The 22,228-nt window shown below is 55.5% G+C and overlaps 1 protein-coding gene across 5 annotated transcripts in view; it reads left to right on the plus strand.

Annotated features, from left to right (window-relative positions):
- Positions 1-21,198, plus strand: part of ANKS1A (ankyrin repeat and sterile alpha motif domain containing 1A) — a 201,774-nt gene extending 180,576 nt beyond the window's left edge. For 3 of the 5 annotated variants that reach the window (XM_054490633.2, XM_054490636.2, XM_063666145.1), the window contains 10 exons: positions 8,389-8,487; positions 9,330-9,482; positions 9,636-9,743; positions 10,803-10,967; positions 12,497-12,622; positions 12,963-13,034; positions 13,209-13,295; positions 13,915-14,052; positions 15,571-15,741; positions 16,752-21,198. In XM_054490633.2, coding sequence (XP_054346608.1) covers positions 8,389-8,487; positions 9,330-9,482; positions 9,636-9,743; positions 10,803-10,967; positions 12,497-12,622; positions 12,963-13,034; positions 13,209-13,295; positions 13,915-14,052; positions 15,571-15,741; positions 16,752-16,871 — 1,239 coding nt within the window. In that variant the 3' untranslated portion in view covers positions 16,872-21,198. The remainder of the gene's footprint in view (positions 1-8,388; positions 8,488-9,329; positions 9,483-9,635; positions 9,744-10,802; positions 10,968-12,496; positions 12,623-12,962; positions 13,035-13,208; positions 13,296-13,914; positions 14,053-15,570; positions 15,742-16,751) is intronic. The other 2 variants (XM_054490637.2, XM_054490635.2) reach the window with 1 other exon arrangement.
- Positions 21,199-22,228: the final 1,030 nt, after the last annotated feature.

Raw genomic sequence — 22,228 nt, forward strand, 5'->3', positions numbered from 1 at the left:
CTTCCAAGAGAGGAGAGTTCAGCCTTGACTTTTCTATGACTGATGGGGCAGTCAGGGGAACTGGCAAAGTGACCGTCTGAGAAGAGACAGGCAGACCGAACATGGAAAGGAGGCTGGAGGGGGCTGCGGGCCGAGTGTAAAGTCTGGAGCCAGAGTCCAGGCTGGCGCAGCTCTGGCCCCAAGTCACTCCGCCATCAGAATCTAGTGGCCTTGGTTTGGGTGAAGGTCCAATGCAAGAGAGGGCTGACGTTCGGCCATTGGTGGGCCCAGGACGGCCCCTCCACACCACGGCCCATGGATTTCATCACAAGACCCAACCCTTCCTTCCCTGGGCTCTCCAGGACAGAGCGGGGCAGGTGACAGGGTGGTCCCAGGCCTTTCCCGCTGGTTTGGGTAGGTGAGCCCTGGGCCTTCTGCCTTTTCCCAGGCTCCCTCTGGAGACCCAAGAGTGGGAAGAGTGACATCCCCCACACGCTAGGCTTTCTGATTGAGGTTATGAATGAAGCCTGCTTTCCCAAACTGCTTTTTATCTGCTGGACCCCCCTCCTGCAGTCCCCCAACCCCCACCATTGTCCCTTGTCCCTGTCCCACCCACAGGCCTCAGCATGCAGAATCTGGGTCAGGCTTCCAGCTCCAGCCATAGTCTGCTTGGTGACTTTGGGCAAGTAACTTAGGTCTCTTGGTTTCCTGCTCTGTCAAATGGGGCTTTCACCCCTGTCTACAGTGGAGCTATTTAGAGGATTAAATGAGATTAGTGCAAGGCACTTAGCTAATGCCTAGAACACAGAGGGCTGACAATTTTTTTTTCTTTTTTAAGATAGGGTCTCTCTCTCTCTCTCTCTCTCTGTTGCCCAGGCTGGAGTGCAGTGGTGCAATCACAGCTCACTGCAGCCCTTACCCCCCAGGCTCAAGTGATCCTCCCATCTAAGTCTCCCAAATAGCTGGAACTACAGGGACACACCACCCTACCTGGCTAATAGTGAGACTGGGGGTCTCACTATGTTGCTCAGGCTGGTCTCAAACTCCTGGGCCCAAGCAGTCCTCCCACCTCGGCCTCCCAAAGTGTTAGGATTATAGGCATTGAACCATTGCACCTGGCCCTACAGGGCAATCAATAGTTGTCACCTGTGTTTAGACTATGACTGGTATTGGTGGCAGTGTCGTCGTTTTCAGCTCTTGCAGTCTGGTGCCTCTCTGCTGGGTCTTCCACCAACTCTTTCCCAGCTTAACCCCCATCTTCCTAGAAAGCCTCCTTGCCTATCTCACCCCTTCCCTTTCCAGGTCTTTTTCTGATCCTGAAGAGACTAGCTGAGAGTCTAGCACCTCTCAAAGGTCTGAATAGAAAACATTTGCCATCTATTGCCTCTAAGGGCGAATCACCTAGGAGACCTAATCTACATAATAGGAACCTTGGTCCCCACAAGCCTTTATCTTTTTTTTTTTTTTTTTTTTGAGACAGAGTCTCGCTCTGTTGCCCAGGCTGGAGTACAGTGGCACGACCTCGGCTCACTGCAAGCTCTGCTTCCCGGGTTCATGCCATTCTTCTGCCTCAGCTGCCCGAGCAGCTGGGACTACAGGTGTCCACCACCACGCTAATTTTTTGTATTTTTACTAGAGATGGATTTTCACCGTGTTAGCCTGGATGGTCTCGATCTCCTGACCTCGTGATCTGCCTGCCTCGGCCTCCCAAAGTGCTGGGATTACAGGCGTGAGCCACCGTGCACAGCCCACAAGCCTTTATCTTAACCCAGACACCCCTTTCTTTTTTTTTTTCTTTTTTTTTTGTGTGTGTGTGTGTGCGCGCCAAAGATTTATTTCTTCATTTCTTGCATTTGAAGGACTCTTCGATGACATCCTTGGCCTGAGACTCCTTGCCATAGTCCTTAACTACTACACAACTGCAACCAACCATTTTCCAGGGTTTCCCCTCTCTGTCTATTTTACAGAGGCCTGCCCATTCCCCTAGTTTCTTGTTGTCATCAACCTTAATTAGGTTGATTTGCCAGACACCCCTTTCTATTGACTCCAGGCCTTTAGATAAACTCTTTCAACCAGTTGCCAATCAGAAAATCTTTGAATCCACCTGTGACCTGTAAGGCCGCCACCCCCAAACTGCAGCTTTGAGTTGTCTCTCCTTTCCAGACTGAACCAGTGCATACCTCACATATATCGCTTGATGTCTTGTGTCTCCCTAAAATGTATGAAATCAAAGGGAAGGGAATCCTCTATAGAATGTAAATTTCCCCCACAAGAGGCAGCTTTGCAGGGTCATTTCAAAATATGCTAAAGAAATATATTTGGGGGTAAAATACTTTGTTTTGGGGCTGCTGTCTGTCGTGTGATGCCATACTGGAGTCAGGTTGGCACTCGGTGTCTTGTTGCTACAGAGTCCACTTGGTCAGTCTTAGGATCTCTGCTTTAATGATAATGCGGGACTGTTGTGCCTGAATTCCACAGGGAGGAGGGTGTAATGAGGCGGGTCCAATGCCGCCACCCATCATGGCCTGAACCAGTTTTTCAGGTTTCTGTGGGATCCCCTTGGCCTAGAGGAGGGGTCCATTCAGTTTCCTGGGGGGCTGATGGTTTTATTTTTGGTTCATACCGCTGAGGTACCAGATGCTGTCTGGCAGAGCCACATCCCCCCAGCTGGCCACACGCTTCCAGTCAGAACTTCTCTGCGGTTTGGATGTATCAGGGTCCTGTTTCCAGAAGATCCGTTAAAGTCAAAGCAAACTCCTACCTACCCCGGCCTTGTGGAGCCTTCCTGCGGCCCTGCCATTTGCCCCATCCTGTAGACAGGGCTGCAGGAAGCAGCCCAGCCAGCAACCAGTGTGGAGGGAGAGGGAGTCCAAGGCCCAGGACGGCCCCTCCCCATCTGGGGCTGCCCTGCAACCCTCAGTGGTAACTTAGGACAGCTCCTATTTCCCCTTTGGCTGAAAGGGTCTACACCAGTGTGTCACCACTCCCAAACAGTCCCCTTCCTGGGCCTTTGCCACTTTGTTGAATGAAGACCTCACCTGCAGTTAAGCAAAATATTAACATGTGAGATGCCTTTCAAGATGTAAAAGGATATTTTCCTTCTAAAATCACATGGGCAGGAAGGCTCTGAAGATGGTGGAGCCCCAGTGGACTGGAGAAAGCCAGGAAGAAAGCAATGTGGGTCCTGCAGTAGCCCCTGCCGCTTCTCCTGCCTCCTGTTCTCCCAGGACGCCCAGGGCCGACCCGGGCCGACCCTTGCCATGCTCCTTCCGTTCGCCTGGGCCTCCACGCTTTCAGCTACCTTCTGCATCTTCAGGTGGAGCCCAGTGACAGATACTCGCAGGAAGGAGAAAGCTTAGGTTGATGGAAAGTGACACTGATTACAGCCACCATGGTAGACGCTTCATGTGTACCTTACCGAGGAAGGGCACCCAGCCACGCTCATGGGCAGCTCTACAAACCCAGCCCCTTACTGAACTCCAATAGGCCAGGCTGGCTTCTCCCAGAGTCAGGCTGGCCCTTGGCACAGTGCCCGGGCTGTGTATCCAGAGGCCTGGGCCCACATCCTGACCCTGTTTCTCCCTTATTGGAGGCCCTGGCATTTCCGAACCCACTCACCTCTAAGAATTGGATTCTGTACAGTTAAAAAGAAAGGAACAGTGTCCCTTCCCCGAGAGGTGGAGAAGAGGTGGCCAGGAGGGCGTCCTGGGAGGAGCATTTATGCGCGATGCTGAGAGATGGGATTCTATGGAGGGAGGCAGCATTGGCTCTCAGCTCAGCAGGGGCTGTGCCCCAGCCCAGGATGGGTGTCCTGCTCCTGCTGTCTGGCAGGCATCTGCCTGCACCCCCACACTTTGCTTTTGTCTTCAGTACACCCCACCTGCCCCAGCAGGAAGAGCCGAGGAAGACAACTGGGGTTGGTCAGATGGGGCCTGAGCAGTCCCTTTGCCATGCTGTAGTACCGTGGCCTTGGATAAGTCCAGTCTGCTCTCCAAGCCTCAGTTTCTTTCTGTGTAATGTGAGCAGCTCCTATCTGAAAGGTTTATTGGGCGGATTTTTGCAGGTCATGGGTGTGAAGCCCCTAGCACAGTGCTGGACCATGGTCAAAACTCAGTATCGCTGGCCCGCATCTTTACTGTGAGCCCAGGACAGGCCACACGTCACCTCCCACAAAGCCCGGCAGAGGGTGCCCAGGGAACTCTTGTTATGCCCAGAGCTCAGTGACCCAGGGGAGCACTTCTTGCTGTCCCCTTCCCTTGAGTTCTCGAAAGCAGGCCATGGCCATGATCACAGGCTGAGGAGCCAGGCCGCCAGGGGCCATCCTGGCTCTGCCTCCTCCATGGGAGCACTTTTTCCTCTGCAAAGCGGGGAGCAGTCGGACACCTGCCGGTGATGTGAGGTCTGAGCGAGTCAGGACAGGGGGAGGCCCAGATCCCAGGCGAAGATCAGTGCTGTGTCCCGTCTTGGCTGCTGGGAGCTCTCCTGTCTCCTCTTCCTCAGGGACTGGACCCAAACCACTTTTGGGTCCCAGAGCCACTGTAGAAACTCTGTGGTGACTCTCAGATTTGGGGGTGACTTGGCTGGCCTCAGACCTGGAGTGGTGCCCAGGCCTCGCTTGTGCCCAGCAAGGGGTGTGTTCTGCAGGTGGAGCAGAGTCGGGGGCTTCCAGCCTGGCTTTGGGGCTCTCTTCACCTGGGCTCTCTGAAGCTTAAGTCTGGCAGTGTCCTCTGTGGGACAAAGTTTATGTCACCATGCACAGGCTCTGGGGAGACTCCGTGGCCAGCAGTCACCACACGGGGCGGGGGCCAAGCCAGTCATGGTCTGCATAAGCTGGCCCAAGTCACTTAGCTTTTCCAAGTGTAAAGTAATGCCCACCACAACAGAGTGAAAGTCCAGAAAGAGGCCCAGAAATACGCAGGAATTTCAGACACCATAGAGCCCATTCCAGATTGGGGGAAAAAGATAGCTCATCAAGAAATGGACAGCTTGCTGCCAGGGCAAAAATAAGGTTGGATCTTGACTCTTACACCTTACATCAAAATAATTTCCAGATGGATTAAAAATTTAGTTATAAAAAAGGAAACAAATTACAGGAAAAAATATAGAAGAATGTAAAACACAATCTTGGAAAGGCAAGATCTTTTTAAGCCTGACATAACTGAGAAGCTCTACAAGAAAAGTTGGGTACACTTAGTTACAAAAAATAGATTTCTGCATAAGCAAAGCCAGCATAAAAGCCAAAAGATAAATAGCAAACTGGAAAACAAATATCTAACTCATTTCATAGATAAAAGGTTAATTTTCTTTTCTTTTCTTTTTTTTTGAGATGGAGTCTTGTTCTGTCACCCAGGCTGGAGTGCAGTGGTGCGATCTCAGCTCACTGCAACCTCCGCCTCCTGGGTTCAAGCAATTCTCCTGCCTCAGCCTCCTGAGTAGCTGGGATTACAGGCATCCGCCACCACACCTGGATAATTTTTGTATATTTAGTAGAGACGGGGTTTCACCGTGTTGGTCAGGCTGGTCTCGAACTCCTGACCTCATGATCTGCCCACTTCGATCTCCCAAAGTGCTGGGATTACAGGCCGAGCCACCGCGCCCAGCCAAAAGGTTAATTTGCTTTATTTTTTGTTGTACGTACACACACATACACACACACTGGTGCACACACATATATTGTTGTTTTTGTTTGGAGACAGGCTGGAGTACAGTGGTGCAATCATGGCTCTCTGTAGCCTTGATCTCCCAGGCTCAAGTGTTCCTCCCACCCAGCTTCCCAAGTAGCTGAGACCACAGGTGCGCACCACCATTCCTGGCTAATTTTTTTATTTTTGTAGAAACAGAGTCTCACTGCGTTGCCCAAGCTGGCCTCAAACTCCTGGGCTCAAGTGATCCTCCCAGCTCACCTTGGCCTCCCAAAGTGCTGGGATTACAAGCGTGAGCCATTGCACCTGGCCGATTTTCTTACTCTGTAAAGAACTCCTACGTAGCTGTGCAGAAAAGACCCACAACTTTATAGAAAAACTCTGAGGCTGGCCGGGCGCAGTGGCTCACGCCTGTAATCCCAGCACTTTGGGAGGCCGAGGTGGGCGGATCACGAGGTCAGGAGATGGAGACCATCCTGGCTAACACGGTGAAACCCGCGTGGTGGCGGGTGCCTGTAGTCCCAGCTACTGGGAGCTGAGGCAGGAGAATGGCGTCAACCTGGGAGGCGGAGCTTGCAGTGAGCTGATATTGTGCCACTGCACTCCAGCCTGGGTGACAGAGCGAGACTCCGTCTCAAAAAAAGAAAAACTCTGAGGCTATAAGCAAGTTAACTCAAGGAGCTCTGGGTGTCCCCAAGTGTGCGGCACCAGGGCCATGTGGACAACAGCATTGGGGCTGAATCTGGCTCCAAATGCACTTACCATGTGACCTTGGCAAGTCACCAGACCTTTGTGGACCTCAGCTTCCTCAGTTGTAGGGTGGGAATAACAATAATCCCAATTTTGTTTTGTTTTGTTTTGTTTTTGAGGTGGAATCTCACCCTGTCGCCCAGGCTGGAGTGCAATGGCGTGATCTCGGCTCACTGTAACCTCTGCCTCCCAGGTTCAAATGATTCTCCTGCCTCAGCCTCCCAAGTAGCTGGGATTACAGGTGCCTGCCACCAGGCCCAGCTAATTTTTGTACTTTTAGTAGAGACGGGGTTTCAACATGTTGGCCAGGCTGGTCTGGAACTCCGGACCTCATGATCCACCTGCCTCAGCCTCCCAAAGTGCTGGGATTACAGGGGTGAGCCACCACGCCTGGCCACAATAGTCCCTATTACTAAATGGCTTGGGCAAGTCCAGCATGGAGTAGGGAGGGAGTGCTTTGGAAATGCTAGATAGATAAAACGTGGAAAGTTGCTCATCCTCACCTCTGGATGAGATGATCCTACTCCGATAAGAAATGTGCAAATTGAAACTGCAGTGAGACTCTTTCCCTACTGTGTTGCTGATGGTGTGGGGGATCTAGCACTGGCGTCACTAAGAAGAGCAGAAAGAGCTGTCAATGTTAAGGGCACGCACCCTTCAAGTAAGCAGAAACCCTTCCTCATAACAGGCCTAGACACGACACTCACGGGGAGGATGTTCATGCAGCACTGTGTGCAGTAGCTGAAGTTGAAGCAAATGTCCTTCAACAGGGAACTGGCTGAATAAATTATAGCATATTCCTAACCTAGATGATGCTGCAGCTTGTCCAAAGGAGGTGGGCCCACATGCACTGCTGCAGAACAATCTCCTGTGTATATTCCGTGATAAGAACAAGGCACCGAGCGTGTGCAAGAATGGCATTTGTGTGAAAAAGCAGTGTGCAGGCACATGCCTGTCTGTGCCCAGCTGGGCTCTGGGGACGTCCAGGAAGTGGCAGCAGCTGCAACTGCGAGGGCCTCCATGGCTGAGGGATGGGCGGGACCTGTGAATTTTGTAGCATAGGCCATACTGTGTATTTTAAAATTAAATCTGCTCACACTGTCTTGTGACTATTGTAATTAGAGGCGTCCTCGCAGGGGCTAGGAGCATGAAGGAAAGAGGCTGCCCAGGGTCACATCTTAGCTCCACCACTAGATGTGGGATGTCAAGAAATTTCTGACCTCTGTGTGCCTCAGTTTCCTCATCTGTTAGATGAACGGGATTAACAGAGACCCTAACATGCAGGTTGTGAGCATGAAGTGGGGTGCGCCAGGTGAAAGCGCTCGGCCCTGTCACGTAGTAAGAAAGGAGCAGGAGCAGCAGCCTCCGTCCCCACATCCTTGCATCATGCTTAGCGCTGCAGGTGGGCGCTCCGTGTGCCTCTCCACCCTCAGCTGCTCCGTTGAGGCCAGTGGGGGTCGCAGAAAACAGCACGGACTGGGCTCAGCTCTGACCCACCCTTCTCCCTGGGACAGGGACGCCCGTTTCTGGCAGTCTCCCCCTTGGAGGCTTCTCTCCTTGGGGTGAGGCTGGGTCCTCGGGTACCCAACTCTGTCACCAGCCACCCGCCCGAGGTGATTGTTACAACCTTAGTATTATAAAATCCTGTCTAAGAGGAACCTTAGGATGAGTCCACTAGTTCATTATCTTGGATGCATGGAACCTGCTCCCCAGAAAAATGCACACACACTCAGGGGGCTGGGGCTTGTGGCTGGGCCTGGGCAGGAGGTGCCCCCACCCTTGTGTGCCCTGGCCGGCCTCAGCACCCTGTGCATATTCTGGAGCCCCAGCTCTGCCCAGCTCCCCTGGGAGCCGCCCGGATGGACGTGGGCAGTCTGGGCAGACTTGTCCCCATGCCCTCTTGGTGCCTGCAGTGAAGGAGAATTTGGTGCAGGGCCCTGAAAGGCCCACCTGACCCCCTCAGGGCCACCAGCCGTCCATCCAGGAGGGGCCCTGACATCCACCTTTCTGCTCTTAGGGGTCTAATGTGATGGAAGAGCAGGACCTGCGGGACATCGGCATCAGTGACCCACAGCACCGGCGGAAGCTGCTCCAAGCGGCACGCTCCCTGCCCAAGGTGACCGTCGCCGGCCCTGTAGCCTCAGCCCATGCGGAGCCAGGGCCACCTCCCTAGCACCACCTGCACCAAGAACAGGGGAGGAGCAGGGCTCTAGCACACGCACATCATAGCGGGACCTCTACCCCTTACCCTAGGAGCTCCGGAAGGGCCGCACACAATTCTGTTTGCTTCCTCACTATGCCCTAAGGCCCTTGGAGAGTCAGCAGAGCCCTAGGGCAGGGAGCAGGCTCCTCTGGGGTCATGAGGAGGTTCTGGGGGTCTGCCTGGCCCGGGAGCCTGGTACCCGCTGGCTTGGCCTTTCACCCAGAGCCCCCTTCATGGTCTCTCTGGCCAGCCTGCACTGAGCCCTGGCACCGGGCCCCTCCCCAAGTGGGCTTGAGGGAGGTACCATCTTCCCTGGGGAACCAGGAGCTGGTGGGCCTGAGCCTCTCCCCTGCACTTGTGCTGAATCCAGTGGCCCCGTCCCTTCTACCTGTCCAGAGCTTGGGAAGCGCCCACTCTGAGGGCACACACTATTCTCTTGTCCCTCCAGGCCTGTGACCTCAGCGGAGCTCAGGGTGGAGGCATTCTGCAGACCCCCCTCCCTACCTAGGCTTGTCTGCTAGGGCCGTCTTCCAGCCCCGTCGGTGCTCCAGCGGCTCCTGCCTTCCCCATGGGGAAGCCGAGACCAGCAAGTGATAGGAAAGGCTGTGCGAAGTGAGGGGCTCGAAGGCGCTGAGGACCCCAAACACACAGGGCCCCCTGGCCACAGTCTGTGTGAGCTGGCTGGGTCTGTGGTCCTCAGGTCCCTCTCCTGTGAGTGCTGAGATGTCAGTTTCACCTCCCTCCTTGCCCTGTAGGTGAAGACTCTGGGTTATGACGGGAACAGCCCCCCTAGCGTGCCCTCCTGGCTGGACTCCCTGGGGCTGCAGGACTACGTCCATTCCTTCCTGTCAAGTGGCTACAGCTCCATTGACACCGTGAAGAACCTCTGGGAGCTAGAGCTTGTCAACGTGAGTAGCCCCTGTGTGGCCCGGCCTGGACCCTCCAGAAGTCTGAGCTTCCCTTAGGGGCAGCCTGGCCCAGCAGAAGAGTGCTGGGGGCTAGAGCGGACTGTGAGTGAGTTGGCCACCTGACCTGTCACCTCCCTGCTCCTCATCACCCAGGTCCTGAAGGTCCAGCTGCTCGGCCATCGCAAGCGCATCATCGCCTCCCTCGCAGACAGGCCGTACGAGGAGCCGCCCCAGAAGCCCCCCAGATTCTCCCAGCTGAGGGTGAGTCGGGGAGGGACAGAAAGGAATGTGTTTGTTCCCTGTATTTGTAGGAATTACATAGAATTCTTTAGGATTCTTCAGAGACCACTGTAGTGTAGGAGAAAGCAGCTCCAACAAGAAGAGAGGAGCACAGGAGAGGGGGTTTAGAGAAGTTCCCCGCCACCTGTTTCTATTTGGGGATGGCCGATCAAACACATAAAACTTGGGGGATAGTAGGAAAACACCAGGCCGTGCCTGGGTGTTGAACTCAGCTCTGTGCCTGGGGACAGGGCGGGGCCGGGTCGGATAACACCCGAGACAAATCCAAAAGGCCAGGACTCGCTGCCTCCTGGGCACCCCCCAAATCTGAGTTCGAATTCCCAGGCTGGGGTGGCTAAGACAGCTTGCATTTTAAAAACCTCACCCATGATCTGTTGCTCCTGCCGGTAATTCCTGACTACAGAAATGGGTTAGACTCAGAGCCTGCAGCTGAGGAAGAGCTCTCCCCCAACCCCAGGCCAGAACATGCAGGGATGGCGGTAACTAGAGCAGCCACTCCCCGAGCCCTCGGGTGCACTGGGCCTGCCCCACAGGTCTCACCCCATTGAACCCTGAGGGGCTTCGTGAAGTGGGTCCTGTTCATCCTCCTTTTACAGATGAGAAAGTGGAGGCCCAGCCTTGCTCTGGGAACCAAACACACAACTGACATTCAGATATAGACACTGAGAAGCCGGGTTTGTATTCTGTCGGGGACAGTGGCTTTAGGGCCCTGACTGACAGGGCTACATTTTTTCTCAAGGGGGTGCTTTGGTCATGTGCAGAGGCCTGCAATGGATCAGGACAGAAGATTTAATCTTTTATAAATGCAAAAGTGGCTTCCCCGCCCTCTCAGGGGGCACTAGTGGACGGTGGCTGCGTGATGCCACCTGTCTGACACCCCTGTGGTGTTGGCCCCTTCGCTCCCTGCTGCTTCTCCCGGTGCCACTGCCTGTGCCGTACTAACCAGTGGAGCTGGCTGATACCTGTAGTCAGGCACTGGGCCGAGGGTTGCAAGTTCCACCTGGATTTCTCCCTCCACAGTGCCAAGATTTGCTCTCCCAGACGTCATCCCCGCTGAGTCAGAATGATTCCTGCACTGGGCGGTCGGCAGACCTGCTGCTGCCTCCAGGGGACACAGGCAGGAGGCGCCATGACAGTCTCCATGACCCCACGGCACCCTCCCGAGCAGAGCGCTTCAGGATCCAGGTGGGGCAGGGGGAGTGGCGGTGCGGCCAGGCTCTACCTCCTGCCTCTGGGTGGGACAGGGCCTCCCAGAACCACCTGCTGCCCCATACCCGAGCACAGTTGGGCTGGCACCAGAGTCAGGAGGCACCAGCCTGCTCTGCTTGCCCACACCCAGCCGCCTTGCATAAGGCCCACCCAGCACCCATGGTGCCGAGCTCGGGCCGCACAACTCACTTCAGCTGTCGGCTGCTGGGGCCACTCCTGTGGCCTGTGCGTCCCTCCCTCGGGTTCAGATCCCCTGTCCGCTCTTTCTCTGTGGCCGCCTGCATCCTGCGCTGCCTCCCCTGCTGGCCCCACAGCCCTCTGTGCTCTCCTGGCCTCTGAGCTCGTTCTTGGCCCCTTCCTTCTCTGCTTACCCGCGTTGTTCCCCAGAACTGCTTTCCCTGCAGCTTCACCTCCGCAGCATTGTCTTCCTCCTGCCCAGCAAAACCGCAGCCAGACCGGACTCTGTTCTTCCTGTTCTCTGCCTGCAGCCCCGTGGGGGGCACCGCTGGAGACGCCTCCTCCGCTCCCGGTGCCACTCCAGCCCTGGCAGAGGTGGGCCCGTCTCACACTCCTGGCTCACCCTCTCAGGGCATCATTTCCAGGGGTCCCGGATTTACTCAGGACCTGCCTGTCCTGCCTCCCTCCTTGTACGGACCCTAGCTTTGTCCTTTGTCCTCTTCTTGGCCTGTCAGACACAGGATTGGCAGGTGTCCCTCAGGCCCTTCCGGGTGAACTTCAGCTTCACCCCTGCTTGTTTCTCTGACTCTCACTTCTCACTTCTGGCTCTGGGGACTTCCCTTCCCTTTCTACAAGCACAGCCATGAGTTTTAAAGGATTTTTAAACACATTGTCCAGCAATTCCGATTGCTATTGGGAGGCTGTGCGCACTGCTGGGAAGGGAGGGCCTCCGTGTTTCCTGAATCTTTTCCTTCCTCTACATTCCTTCCACCAGCGCCCTGGGCAGGGACCCATGATCTCTCACCTGGACGGAAGTGGCCTCCCCCACCCCCCAGCTGCTGCCAGAAGGATCCATTTGAAATGTATTCCTAGGCACGGGCGGGTGCTTCACTGGCTTCCCCGCTGTGAAGATCCCTCCCAGGCCCTGGGCTGGGTCCCAAGGCATCCCAGGGTCTCGTGGCCGCTGTTGTCTCCTTTGGTCTTTGTGCAGAACAGCCTGGCAGCCTGTGCCCCCCACACAGACTCTGCCATCTCCTCTCTGGTCATTTCCCATCTCCTTTGAGACTCATCTCGGACACCACACAGACTGTCCTTCCCGAGCCCTGCTCTCAGGCGGTTTGGGTCCCTGCTGCGCCTCTGCTGTGGCTAGCACCTCCCTTCTCCCGCAGTGCGTTTGAATTGCTGGTCTGCCCCCTGCCATCTCCACTTGACCCTTGAACTTGCTAAGGTCACTGGCATCTTCACCCTTGGGTGTGCTGGAGCCAGGCAGCAAGCCTGTGTGCTCCTCTGAAGCAAGGAGCAGGTGTCCAATTGCGTGTGTTCTGCAGGAGGAGCACCGCGAGGCCAAGCTGACCCTGCGGCCCCCGAGCCTGGCAGCCCCCTACGCCCCAGTGCAGAGTTGGCAACACCAGCCAGAGAAACTCATCTTCGAGTCCTGTGGTTATGAAGCCAATGTGAGTTACTCCCACCCTCCCAGCAGGGCCGGCCTCCCTGCTCCTTCTCGGCCAGGCACCTGCGGCCAAGTCCCAGCAGGGACTCCACAAAGCCAGGCCCAGGGCTTTTGAGCTGTTCTCCACTCTCAGCCACTCTTAACAGCTAAGGCGAAGGGATGGAGGCCTCTGGATCCTTTAGCTAGAGAGTTGAATAGAGGGTCTCTCCAGTTGGGGCAGGAGAAGGGGGTGTTATTGGGAGGGGTAACTACTTGATTGTGGGACAGTCCCAAATTGGTTGGGTCACCCCTGCATGGAAACACACACAGGATTTCCTAAGCCTGGCCACTGCTCGCCCCCACAGTATCTGGGCTCCATGCTGATCAAAGATCTGCGAGGGACAGAATCCACGCAAGACGCCTGTGCCAAGATGCGGGTAGGGTGCCTGTGCGGGCTGGAGGGTGCAGAAGGCAGCAATGGGGGCAGTAGCTGCAGTTGCCTGGGCCCTGCTGCACTATGTAAGGATGGGAGGGAAGCTGGGAACTGTGGAAGCCCAGGAGGCTTAGCCCTGAGAAGGGGCACTGACAGGGCCACCCCTTGTTTCCTGTAGAAATCTACGGAGCACATGAAGAAGATCCCCACCATCATCCTGTCCATCACATACAAAGGTGTCAAGTTCATCGATGCCTCCAACAAGGTGTGCTGCTTACAGGGATTCTTGGCAGGAGTGGGACCCACGTCCCCGTCAGACCCACAGGGCTCCAGGGCAAGCAACCCGGCTGCCCTCTCTCATCCCTTATTTCCCTAGAGGGTCCCCAGTCCTCTTGTTACTTCCCACTTCGCCAAGAGGCGTGTCTGTCATCTGCTGGTCTGGGTGCCTGCTGTCAGCCCCGTCCCCGCCCTAGTGATCACTGCTGTTAGCCTCACCACCTGGGCTCCGCTGGCCACACGCCTGATCACAGGTCTTCACAGGTGTGATTCCCTCCGTGAGCAAAGGACTCCCGCTGTGCGCCACCGTGTGGGATCCCACCTTCCTGACACCCTTCCCACTTTGCCCCCACCCTAGGAGGTGGGAGAGGCTGGGGAGAGCTTGTGGTTGGGTGTGAACATTTTACTGCCTTAGTTGTTGTGGTCAGGGGTGGAGACCCCAAACCAAAATCGGGGACCCCCACCAATAAACAAAATGAGAAGATGAAGGGGGGTTTGCTTGATGCTCTAGGCTGGGACAGAACAGTGACAATGGTAACAGGCTGGGGCAGGGGGTGCCAGGGGCATGCCTGAGCCTGAGAATTCCAGAACATGGCTTTCCCCAGCAGAACGTCATCGCAGAGCACGAGATCCGGAACATTTCCTGTGCGGCCCAGGACCCGGAGGACCTCTGTACCTTTGCCTACATCACCAAGGACCTGCAGACCAGCCACCACTATTGCCATGTGTTCAGCACCGTGGATGTGGTGGGTGGGGTCCTGGGGCCGGGCGGGGCAGGCTTGGGTTGCAGCCCTGAGGCGCCCAGCCCCATTGCAGGGCACAGATGTGGCGCTGTCCTGGCCCCTGGCCAGTGCCTGGCAAGTGTTTGGTTCATGAATGGAGCCCAGGAGCACTCCAGGCCGGTCCCCTTTCACAGTGATGAGACTGACGCACAGAGGGAACAGGGACTGGCCCAGGGCACTAGGGACAGGAGGGTCCAGCTTTTTTTTTTTTTTTTTTTTTTAAAGAGATGGAGTCTCGCTATGTTGCCCAGGCTTGGCTTGCACTCCTGGGTTCAGGCAAGTTACCCACCTCAGCCTCCCACGTAACTGGATAATAGGCGTGAGCCACCACCCCTGACTTTCCAGCTTTTTGGCGAGTGTTTTCTTAGGTCAGGCAAGGCCTTTGTCTCCCCCGGCTCCCTGCCCTAGCTCTCCAACCTCTGGCTGGGCCGCCTCCCAGAAATGTCCTCTACTTCCCTCTTAGGGGCAGTGGTGCCCTCTTTGGCAGATTTTCTTCCCTCAAATTCCTGCTGAGGCTCGGCTCTGGGTGCCACTGGGCCGAGGAGAGTTCATTCTCACACAGCTGCCCACAGGGAGCAGACCAGAAATGACAGCCCACAGGCGGGGGTTCCCTCTAACCTGCAACAAAGCATGGGAGTGGCCCCAGGCTGCTTCCTCACCCCAGGAAGAAGTCAGAGGGTCCAGGTCTCTGCCGCCCTCAGGGATAGCAGCTGCTTCCAGAATCTCTGTGGCTCCTGGAATACAGGCAGCTCTGGGCATCCCCACACTCCTGGGACCTCATCTACCCCAGTCCTCTGTTTGCTCTGGGCCAGTGAGGGTTAGGAGGAACCAGGCTTTGCTGCTTGCTAGCTGTGTGAGCTTGGAAACATCACATCTGCCTGCTTCCTCATCTGTCTGGAGGGGATATAATGTGGCCCACCTCAGGGGCCACTGTGAGATGGATGAGGTGGTCCACACAGCACAGTCAGTGGCATTTACTTGTTGCTGACTTTTCCCACATACACTCAGTTCTGCTGTAATGCCACATATATGCTCCTAACAATAACTGTGCTGTGTAAAATCACACAATAAAAACCACAGGGTTTATGGGGAAATGGAGTTAGTTAGGGGCACAGCACTCACAAACTTTGTCGGTGACACATTAAAAATAAAAGCACTAGCACCACTGATATTAAATGGTTAAGAAATATCCAAGTACTGCCGTAGGCATGGCACCCTGCCTTGGAAAAGACCTGCCGTGGGCTTGCAGCAGTGTGCACCTGCCCTCCCCGCAGCCCAGCTCCCAGCCACATCCTGTGTAGAGCAGGGAGAACAACAGAGACCTAGGGAGAGTAAAGGAGGGAAAGGAGGGAAGAGTGGAAGGAGGTAGGAGCACTCCCGGGTAGACTTAGAGGGGGACACATGGTCCCTGCGAGGAAGGGCATATCCAGTGTGAAGCGGTTCTTGAACCAGGCACTTCAGTGGTGATCTGCTTGCTCCCAGAACCTGACCTACGAGATCATCCTGACGCTGGGACAGGCCTTCGAAGTGGCCTATCAGTTGGCCCTGCAGGCCCAGAAGTCCAGGGCGATGGGCGCCTCTGCAGCTGAGATGATTGAAACAAAATCTTCCAAACCGGTGCCTAAGCCTCGGGTCGGCGTGAGGAAATCCGCAGTACGTGGGCCCCACTGGCCAAGATCCCCCTCTCCCTGGCCCCAGGGATTCAAGGGCTCAGGGTGGCCAGTGCGAGGAGGGTCTTCTGGCACTTCCAGAAAGCTGGCCCTCCAGGGAAATGACCCTCTTAATTGTCCCCCAACCCTGCCAGGTCTCGCCCCTGGAAAGGCAGCAGCTCCTCTGGCCTGGGCGGGCCTCTGGTGTTCCCGCTTCCCTCCCTCGCTGGGCTCCCCCAAGGGCAAGGCCGTCAAGGGGCTGCAGAGAACGGCCCGCAGGCAGCCCCCAGTAATTGCGCCATCCCTGTGTCTGTGTCTGCTTTGCTCTGCACCCCAGGTGCCGCTGCCCCCCGATAGTCGCTGTTGTTACTGTCACACCTGCACCACCCACCGTCCTTCCCACCTACCGCTGCCGTCTGTTAGTCCTGGAGTCAAGGTCTTTACGCCTCCTGCTATCTTGTGTGTCAGTCTCCCCGAAGTGACCGTGAGCGCTTTTAGCCTCTGGCGGCCTCTCCCTCTGCCTGTGTGACATTCTTTCCCCTCTTCCTGAGATGCCCTCTGCCTGTCCTGTGTGTGCTTCAGCCCTCTGTTTTTCTGTTTTATGTCCTCTCTCCAGAGGTCTGGGATGACTGCTGTGGTCTTGCCTTGGGGTGAGCTCTCTGGGCCTACCAGAGAGACCCGAGGCTTGATGTTTCAAAGCCCCATATCCCCTTCCTGCCCAGTGTGAGCGGGTTTGGGGCTTAGAGCAGGAGGCCCAGGTAGGACAGGGGTCCTTTAACTGAGCAATCCCAAGAAATCCCGGACAGAAGTTGTGCCTGGAGGTGGCCCTCCCCAAGATGCTCCGGGTGTGTGTCCCTCCTCCGCCCCCCAGGGGCCTGCTCTTTGGCTGAGGAGAATAAGGGCTGCCCCTCTCAGCACAGGGGCCACAGCCTGGCCTGGGGGTAGGAGGGGCCTGCTGCCTCCAGCCCTGGCACAGAGCTCCCTCTGACTCTTGACTGCTTCCTTGTTTGGCAGCTGGAACCACCTGATATGGACCAAGATGCCCAATCCCATGCCAGTGTCTCCTGGGTTGTGGACCCCAAACCAGACTCTAAGCGGAGCCTCAGCACCAAGTATGAGACCACTATCTTCTAAAACAACCCACTCCCTGTCTCCACTAGTCTCACTGTGCCTTTGCCATCCGATCTTTCTGCTGTCCTCAACTCTCTCCTTCCAGCTGCTGATGCCAAGGCCCCACCTGCACTGGGACCTGCTCCTCTTGGGCGGGCGGCAGCGTAGACGCTGTACACTTGCAGCTCTCGCACCTACCACCACCGAACACTGTGAATTCTCCCCCTTGGGCTGAGGACAGCTTGAGGGGGTGAGTTGCCTTTGAGGTGGGCACCAAGAGGGCTCAGGGGTTCTGTTGCACCCCGGAAGCCTCCACGGGCAGGCACTGTGAACCCCGACGGGCAGGGCAGTCTCCAGCAGGATCCCAACGGCACTGATAGCTCCCCAGGGTTGGGCTGGGCTCTGTGTGGCTCCCTCCTCCTGTCTGCTGTACTGAGCCACAGCTGGGCACCGTTGCCAAGAGCTAGCTGACTGTTCTCACCTCTCCTGAACCAACCAACCACTGTGACCACCCAGTGCCAGAGTCCCCAGCACTCTGCTCACAGCCGGCCTGCAGCCCCACCCCACTGTCCTCCGCTACTCTGAGGTACTGGCCTCACTCTCATGGCTAGGCCCTTGTGAGACCTTGAGCTCAGTGATGTGGCTGGACCAGGGACAGACTGCTTTCTGTGAGGGCCCAAGATATGCGCCAGGCCCTTGGGTCCGTGCTGACTGCCCCGCTTGGGGCTCTGGGTATCTGAACACTCACAAGGCTGGCTCACACAGCAGGTGTCTCAGTCCTGATGGGCCTTCCCCTCCAAGGAGGGGGGTGGCACGTGTGTGGACAGCCCCTCTATCTTCGCCATGGAGTCTCAAGGCCTGGCAGCCTTGGGCCTGGCTCTGGAGTCTGGCTCACTGAGGAGGAAGGCCTTCCGTAGAACCAACGAGGAGGCGGCCTGTGCCCTGCACACACGGCGCACCTTCTTCCCTCACAGAACAGAGCTGCTGGAGGACAGGGACCTGGACCAAGTGGCCTCCATTGTCCTCTGGGAGCTTTCTGACATTCTCCACGGTGGGGGATCACAGATAGCACCGTCCAGCGCGCCCCTGACCGCCTCCCTCAGCCTCCTGACTCCTCCGAGAGGAGAGGCCGTCCCCTCGCAGCAGCTCAGCAGCTGGGATGGTGGAGTTGAGTCTTTGAAGAGGCACCCCGTTCTCCAGTGTGGGCAAATCAGTTTGGATGGCAGGAGACAGGAAGGAAGCGGTGCCCATAGGCAGCCGTGCACACATAGCAGAGTCCACTAGGAAAGCCAGTCGGCCAGGGCAGTCAAAACCCAAGTCGATAAACTGGGTGGGTCCTGCGCACCCACCCATCCTTGTGCCTTCCTGAGCAGAGTCGCTGAGCGAGAGGCGGTGGGGGCTGTGGGCTGTGGGTGCTCAAAGCAGGCATGGAGGGTGCCCAGGGGAGGCTGTGAGGGATCTTCTGTCCTGCTCTGTGTTTCCTTTCCATTTCCTCCACCGTCCGCAGGCCCCATTGGTTAACCCTTTCCTCCCCCCATTGTTTGCTTCTGCCAAGCTGAGCCACTGAGGAACCACACTGTGCTGCGGAAACGTAGACGTGGGGGCATAGGCTCCCACTGCCATCACCGCCATCGCCTCACCTGCAGCTTTGAAGACCCAGGCCTCACCTCCGCCTGCAGGACCTCCTCTTGGCCACTTGGCCTGGGCCTGCCACCACCACGTCTTGCAGAACGAGCCCTGCCTTGGCTGTGGAGAAGCACTCCAGGCCGCTAGCAGATGGGACTGGCATTCCAGAGGGTCAAGAAGTGACTTGTTCAGAACACATTGTTTTTAACAGAAAAAAATCTTTTTATAAAATGAACTTTTAACACTTGGCTCAAACCTCTAGGTCATACTGCCAATCTTTAGACAAATGGCCATGGGGCAGAGGACAGGGGAGCTGAGGTTGGTTCAGAGGCCAGCCTGCATAGCCTCTGTTCTCAGGATGGGACTTGGGTGCAGCTCAGTGGGTCGGAAGAGAAGGCGGTGGCCTGTGGGTGAGGGGAACGAAGCAGGCTCAGGCAGAATTGAGTACGGTGCGTCTGCTTTTCAAACCCGACCATATCAGCTGCTGCTCTTTATGAACTGCCCAACAACTTCCTGTCCCCTTCAGGGGCTGGACACAGGCTTCTCGTAAGAACACAGCCTTAGAGGCACCTGAGCAACTCAAAGGTTTCTGGTCCATTTCTGGGGTTCCCGATGGGAAGGTTCGGTGGCCAAATGAAGATAAGTGTACAGTTTCTAGTGCTGGGAAGTCTTAGCCAGCACCAGAACGCCAGGCCTCTCCCTGGCCTCTTACCTGTCAGTGACCGGAGCACTGCCCTGGGCTGGCCGGCGCCGTACTGCCTGCGTTGTGTCAGAGAACAGGAAAAGCAGCTTTGTTTGGGGCATTAATGTTTGGAGTAGGTCAGCTAAGGTTGCTACTTGCCAATTTGTGATTTGTCTAATCAGCCTGTGTGATTGGGGCTCATTTTGATTCTCTGAATTATCGGTTTGACGGTTACACTCTCAGCTGCTGGACCTATCCCTGGCCCCCAGTGTGGAAAAGGCTAAATAAGGTGACAGTGCATCGATGCTCCCCCGCGTGGCCTTTGGAGCAGGCTGGCATCCCGGTGCACCTCTGCTTCTTAAGCTTTCCTGCTGCTTGCTTTGCTTTTAAAAGTAACTTGGGTTGCATTCTTCCCTCTGGACTAGAGTAGAAATGCAGGGGAAACTGCTGTGGATTTGAGAGGCAAAGTTGGCTCAGCTGTGTGCCCAGTTCCTCCTGTGGGCACTTTAGCAGGCTCCGAGCTTTCCTGGCATAGGTCAATCAGGTCCCAGGATGAATAATCCAGGCTTCAGCAACACTCCTCTTTCCCAGCAAAGGCTGTGAATTTAAATTCTTTGTTGGTATGTATGTGCAGAGAGTACTGTTAGGCACATTCTTAACCCATGTGGTTGGCCAGAAATCAGAAGTGGGGCTGTGTCTCTGGCTGGCTAGAGGCCAGGCCTTGTGGGTTTCTATCTGCTAAGCACCCAGCAGGTTGGGGCCTGGGACTCAGCTCTCTTTGCGGTAGAGGCAGGCCCTCCTCCACTTCTTGGTACTAAACGAAGACCTCGACACCTTGCAGTTTTACTTCATTTCCTGCTCCTTTCAGGGCCTGTGAGGATTCCCACGAGCTAACGCTGTACAGTTCTCGGCCCCGGCTTTCTTCCAAGAGTTGACCAGGAACCCTAAAGCATCCAGAGTAGACTGCGCTGCCGCTGCGCGCATGCTGGTGCCCGTCTTCCTCCTAAGGGGCCAGGCCACATCTAAGTGGGCCTCTGTCGGGGGGCGGTAGGTCCAAAAGAAACTGCAGACACTACGATGCACTCCTCAAGCTGTCTTTTGTGCTTAGATCATCCACAGGTGTTTCTTCTGCTTGAAGCTGCTATATCGTCTTTATTTATTCAGGGTATTTTCATACTGGAAGCCTTGGCTAGTCTGCTCTGGCTCTGGGTTCTGTTTAGAGATTGGTTTATTTCTGAATATTCAAGAAAGGAAAATGACTGGGCCTTTCTTTCTTTTCTTCTCCTCTGGGGCAGGTAGTCTCCCTTTCCTAGAAAGGTTATTGTAACTTTAAGGACAGGCTTCAAGTGGGAAGGCCCCTACTTTTGCACTTCTCCAAGTGCAGGTCACACCAGGGGCAGACCCTGTCGCTGCATTTCTGAACTGTGAAGGAGCCCATTCGGGTGGGAGACTTCAGATGGGCTCAGTACCTGTCCCAGCCACAGGCTTCTTGTCCACCTCTTCTGCCCTGCCCACCAGCTGCTCAGCGCATAAGACCTTCCCGACAGGCTCTGCGTGTGCAGCTCTCTGCGTCCCTCCTGGGCCCTCCAGCATCAGACACTAATGGGAGTTCCTGAGATGCTCAGGTTTGAGCAGGCAGCAGGCAGAGCTGCAGTCAGAGACATTAGAAAACCAGTCTGAACGGGGTCTGTCTTTGAGATGCCCAGGCCAGCAGAAAGCAGCTCAGAAGTATTGTTGCTCATGGTGTGGCAATGGACTGAACTGTAATGAAAATGTTATTTAATCTTTGTCTCTGTATTTTGATACTTGAATGACTTTCCCTTTTGTTTTACTGTATATAAAATTGTTAATCTGTCTGATTTTGTCTGAATTATAAACATTTTGAGGTACCAAACATAACCAATCTGTGCAACAACATAGACTGACCTCACTACCCAAGAGAGTGTAAATATTCCTGGGCTTCCAGCTTCAGTTTTGTTATTTTCATAACTGTACACAACTTAGAACAGACTGAATTAATAAATGAGAAGCGACATGAACGCAGCCTTAATTCTTCTGAGTCTTTGAATTGGAAAGCGTCTTGATTGTTTGTTTGTTTTCTGGCAGAGGCGTGGGCACAGGCGAGACGCAGGCTCAGGATCAGTGATTCGTGTCCTACGCCGTTTGACCAAGATGATGACAACAGCTTGGCTGTTTGTTTGGCTTTCTGTCTCGCACTCTCTAACAGTTACAGCTGCCCTGTGAGGTGCAAGGGCCCCAGGATTCACCTTCCCCTCCTTAGGAACATCGTGCTGTGAACACCAAGCCAGGGCCACATTCTAGTTACTGCTGCAGTGGCATCTCTTCTGCCTCCTGGTCTGGGCTTGTCCACCCACAGACATGAACCGAACATCTGCCTCCCAGGCAGCCTGGGGGATCTAGAGCTGTGAAAGAAAGTGCTCTCCTTTCAGGAACTTGCTTGGATCACAGAGGTTAAGTTTTAGACATAAACAACTAGGGCTTTGTAGGCCGTACTGCGTTGAGTTGGAAAGTCCACTGAGGCCTGGTGGGGGAGGCCTCACATTCCAGAGGGGTTCTTCTTCCCCACATCCCTTGGCTCCCTGGCTATGGTGCTCTTTCCTAAGCAGAAGAAACCTGACAGCCAGAAGAGAAAGGTTGGGTCATAACTAGTGTCATCAGGGCACCAGGACACATAGCTGCTATCATCATCCCTTCTGGGGCCACCTTACACATTCTGCCTGTGTGTGAAGCACAATCCCCGGCTTCTTCCACTCATTCCTTTCTCCCCCTTCAGGGGCTCATTTCTGTCATACTCCTCCATATCCTCATGAGCCTCCCCTTCACAGATGCTCAGGCTCCTAGGCAGCTGGGTTGTTACTATTGAAAATTGGGCTAGATCAATCCTCAGCAATGACCAGGCCACGGAGGAGGAACTTTCAAGCTGAAGCACTTTCCAAGGCAGCTCAAAACACCCTCTAGTCAGCCATGGCCACCCCTGGCTTCCCGAACCCAGAGGGTATCCAAGTCCCATAGATAGGGACAGGCCGACCATCTAGTGTGGCATGCAGTTCAG

The sequence above is a fragment of the Pongo pygmaeus genome, chromosome 5, assembly GCF_028885625.2.
Source record: "Pongo pygmaeus isolate AG05252 chromosome 5, NHGRI_mPonPyg2-v2.0_pri, whole genome shotgun sequence".
NCBI classification, from domain to species: domain Eukaryota; kingdom Metazoa; phylum Chordata; class Mammalia; order Primates; family Hominidae; genus Pongo; species Pongo pygmaeus.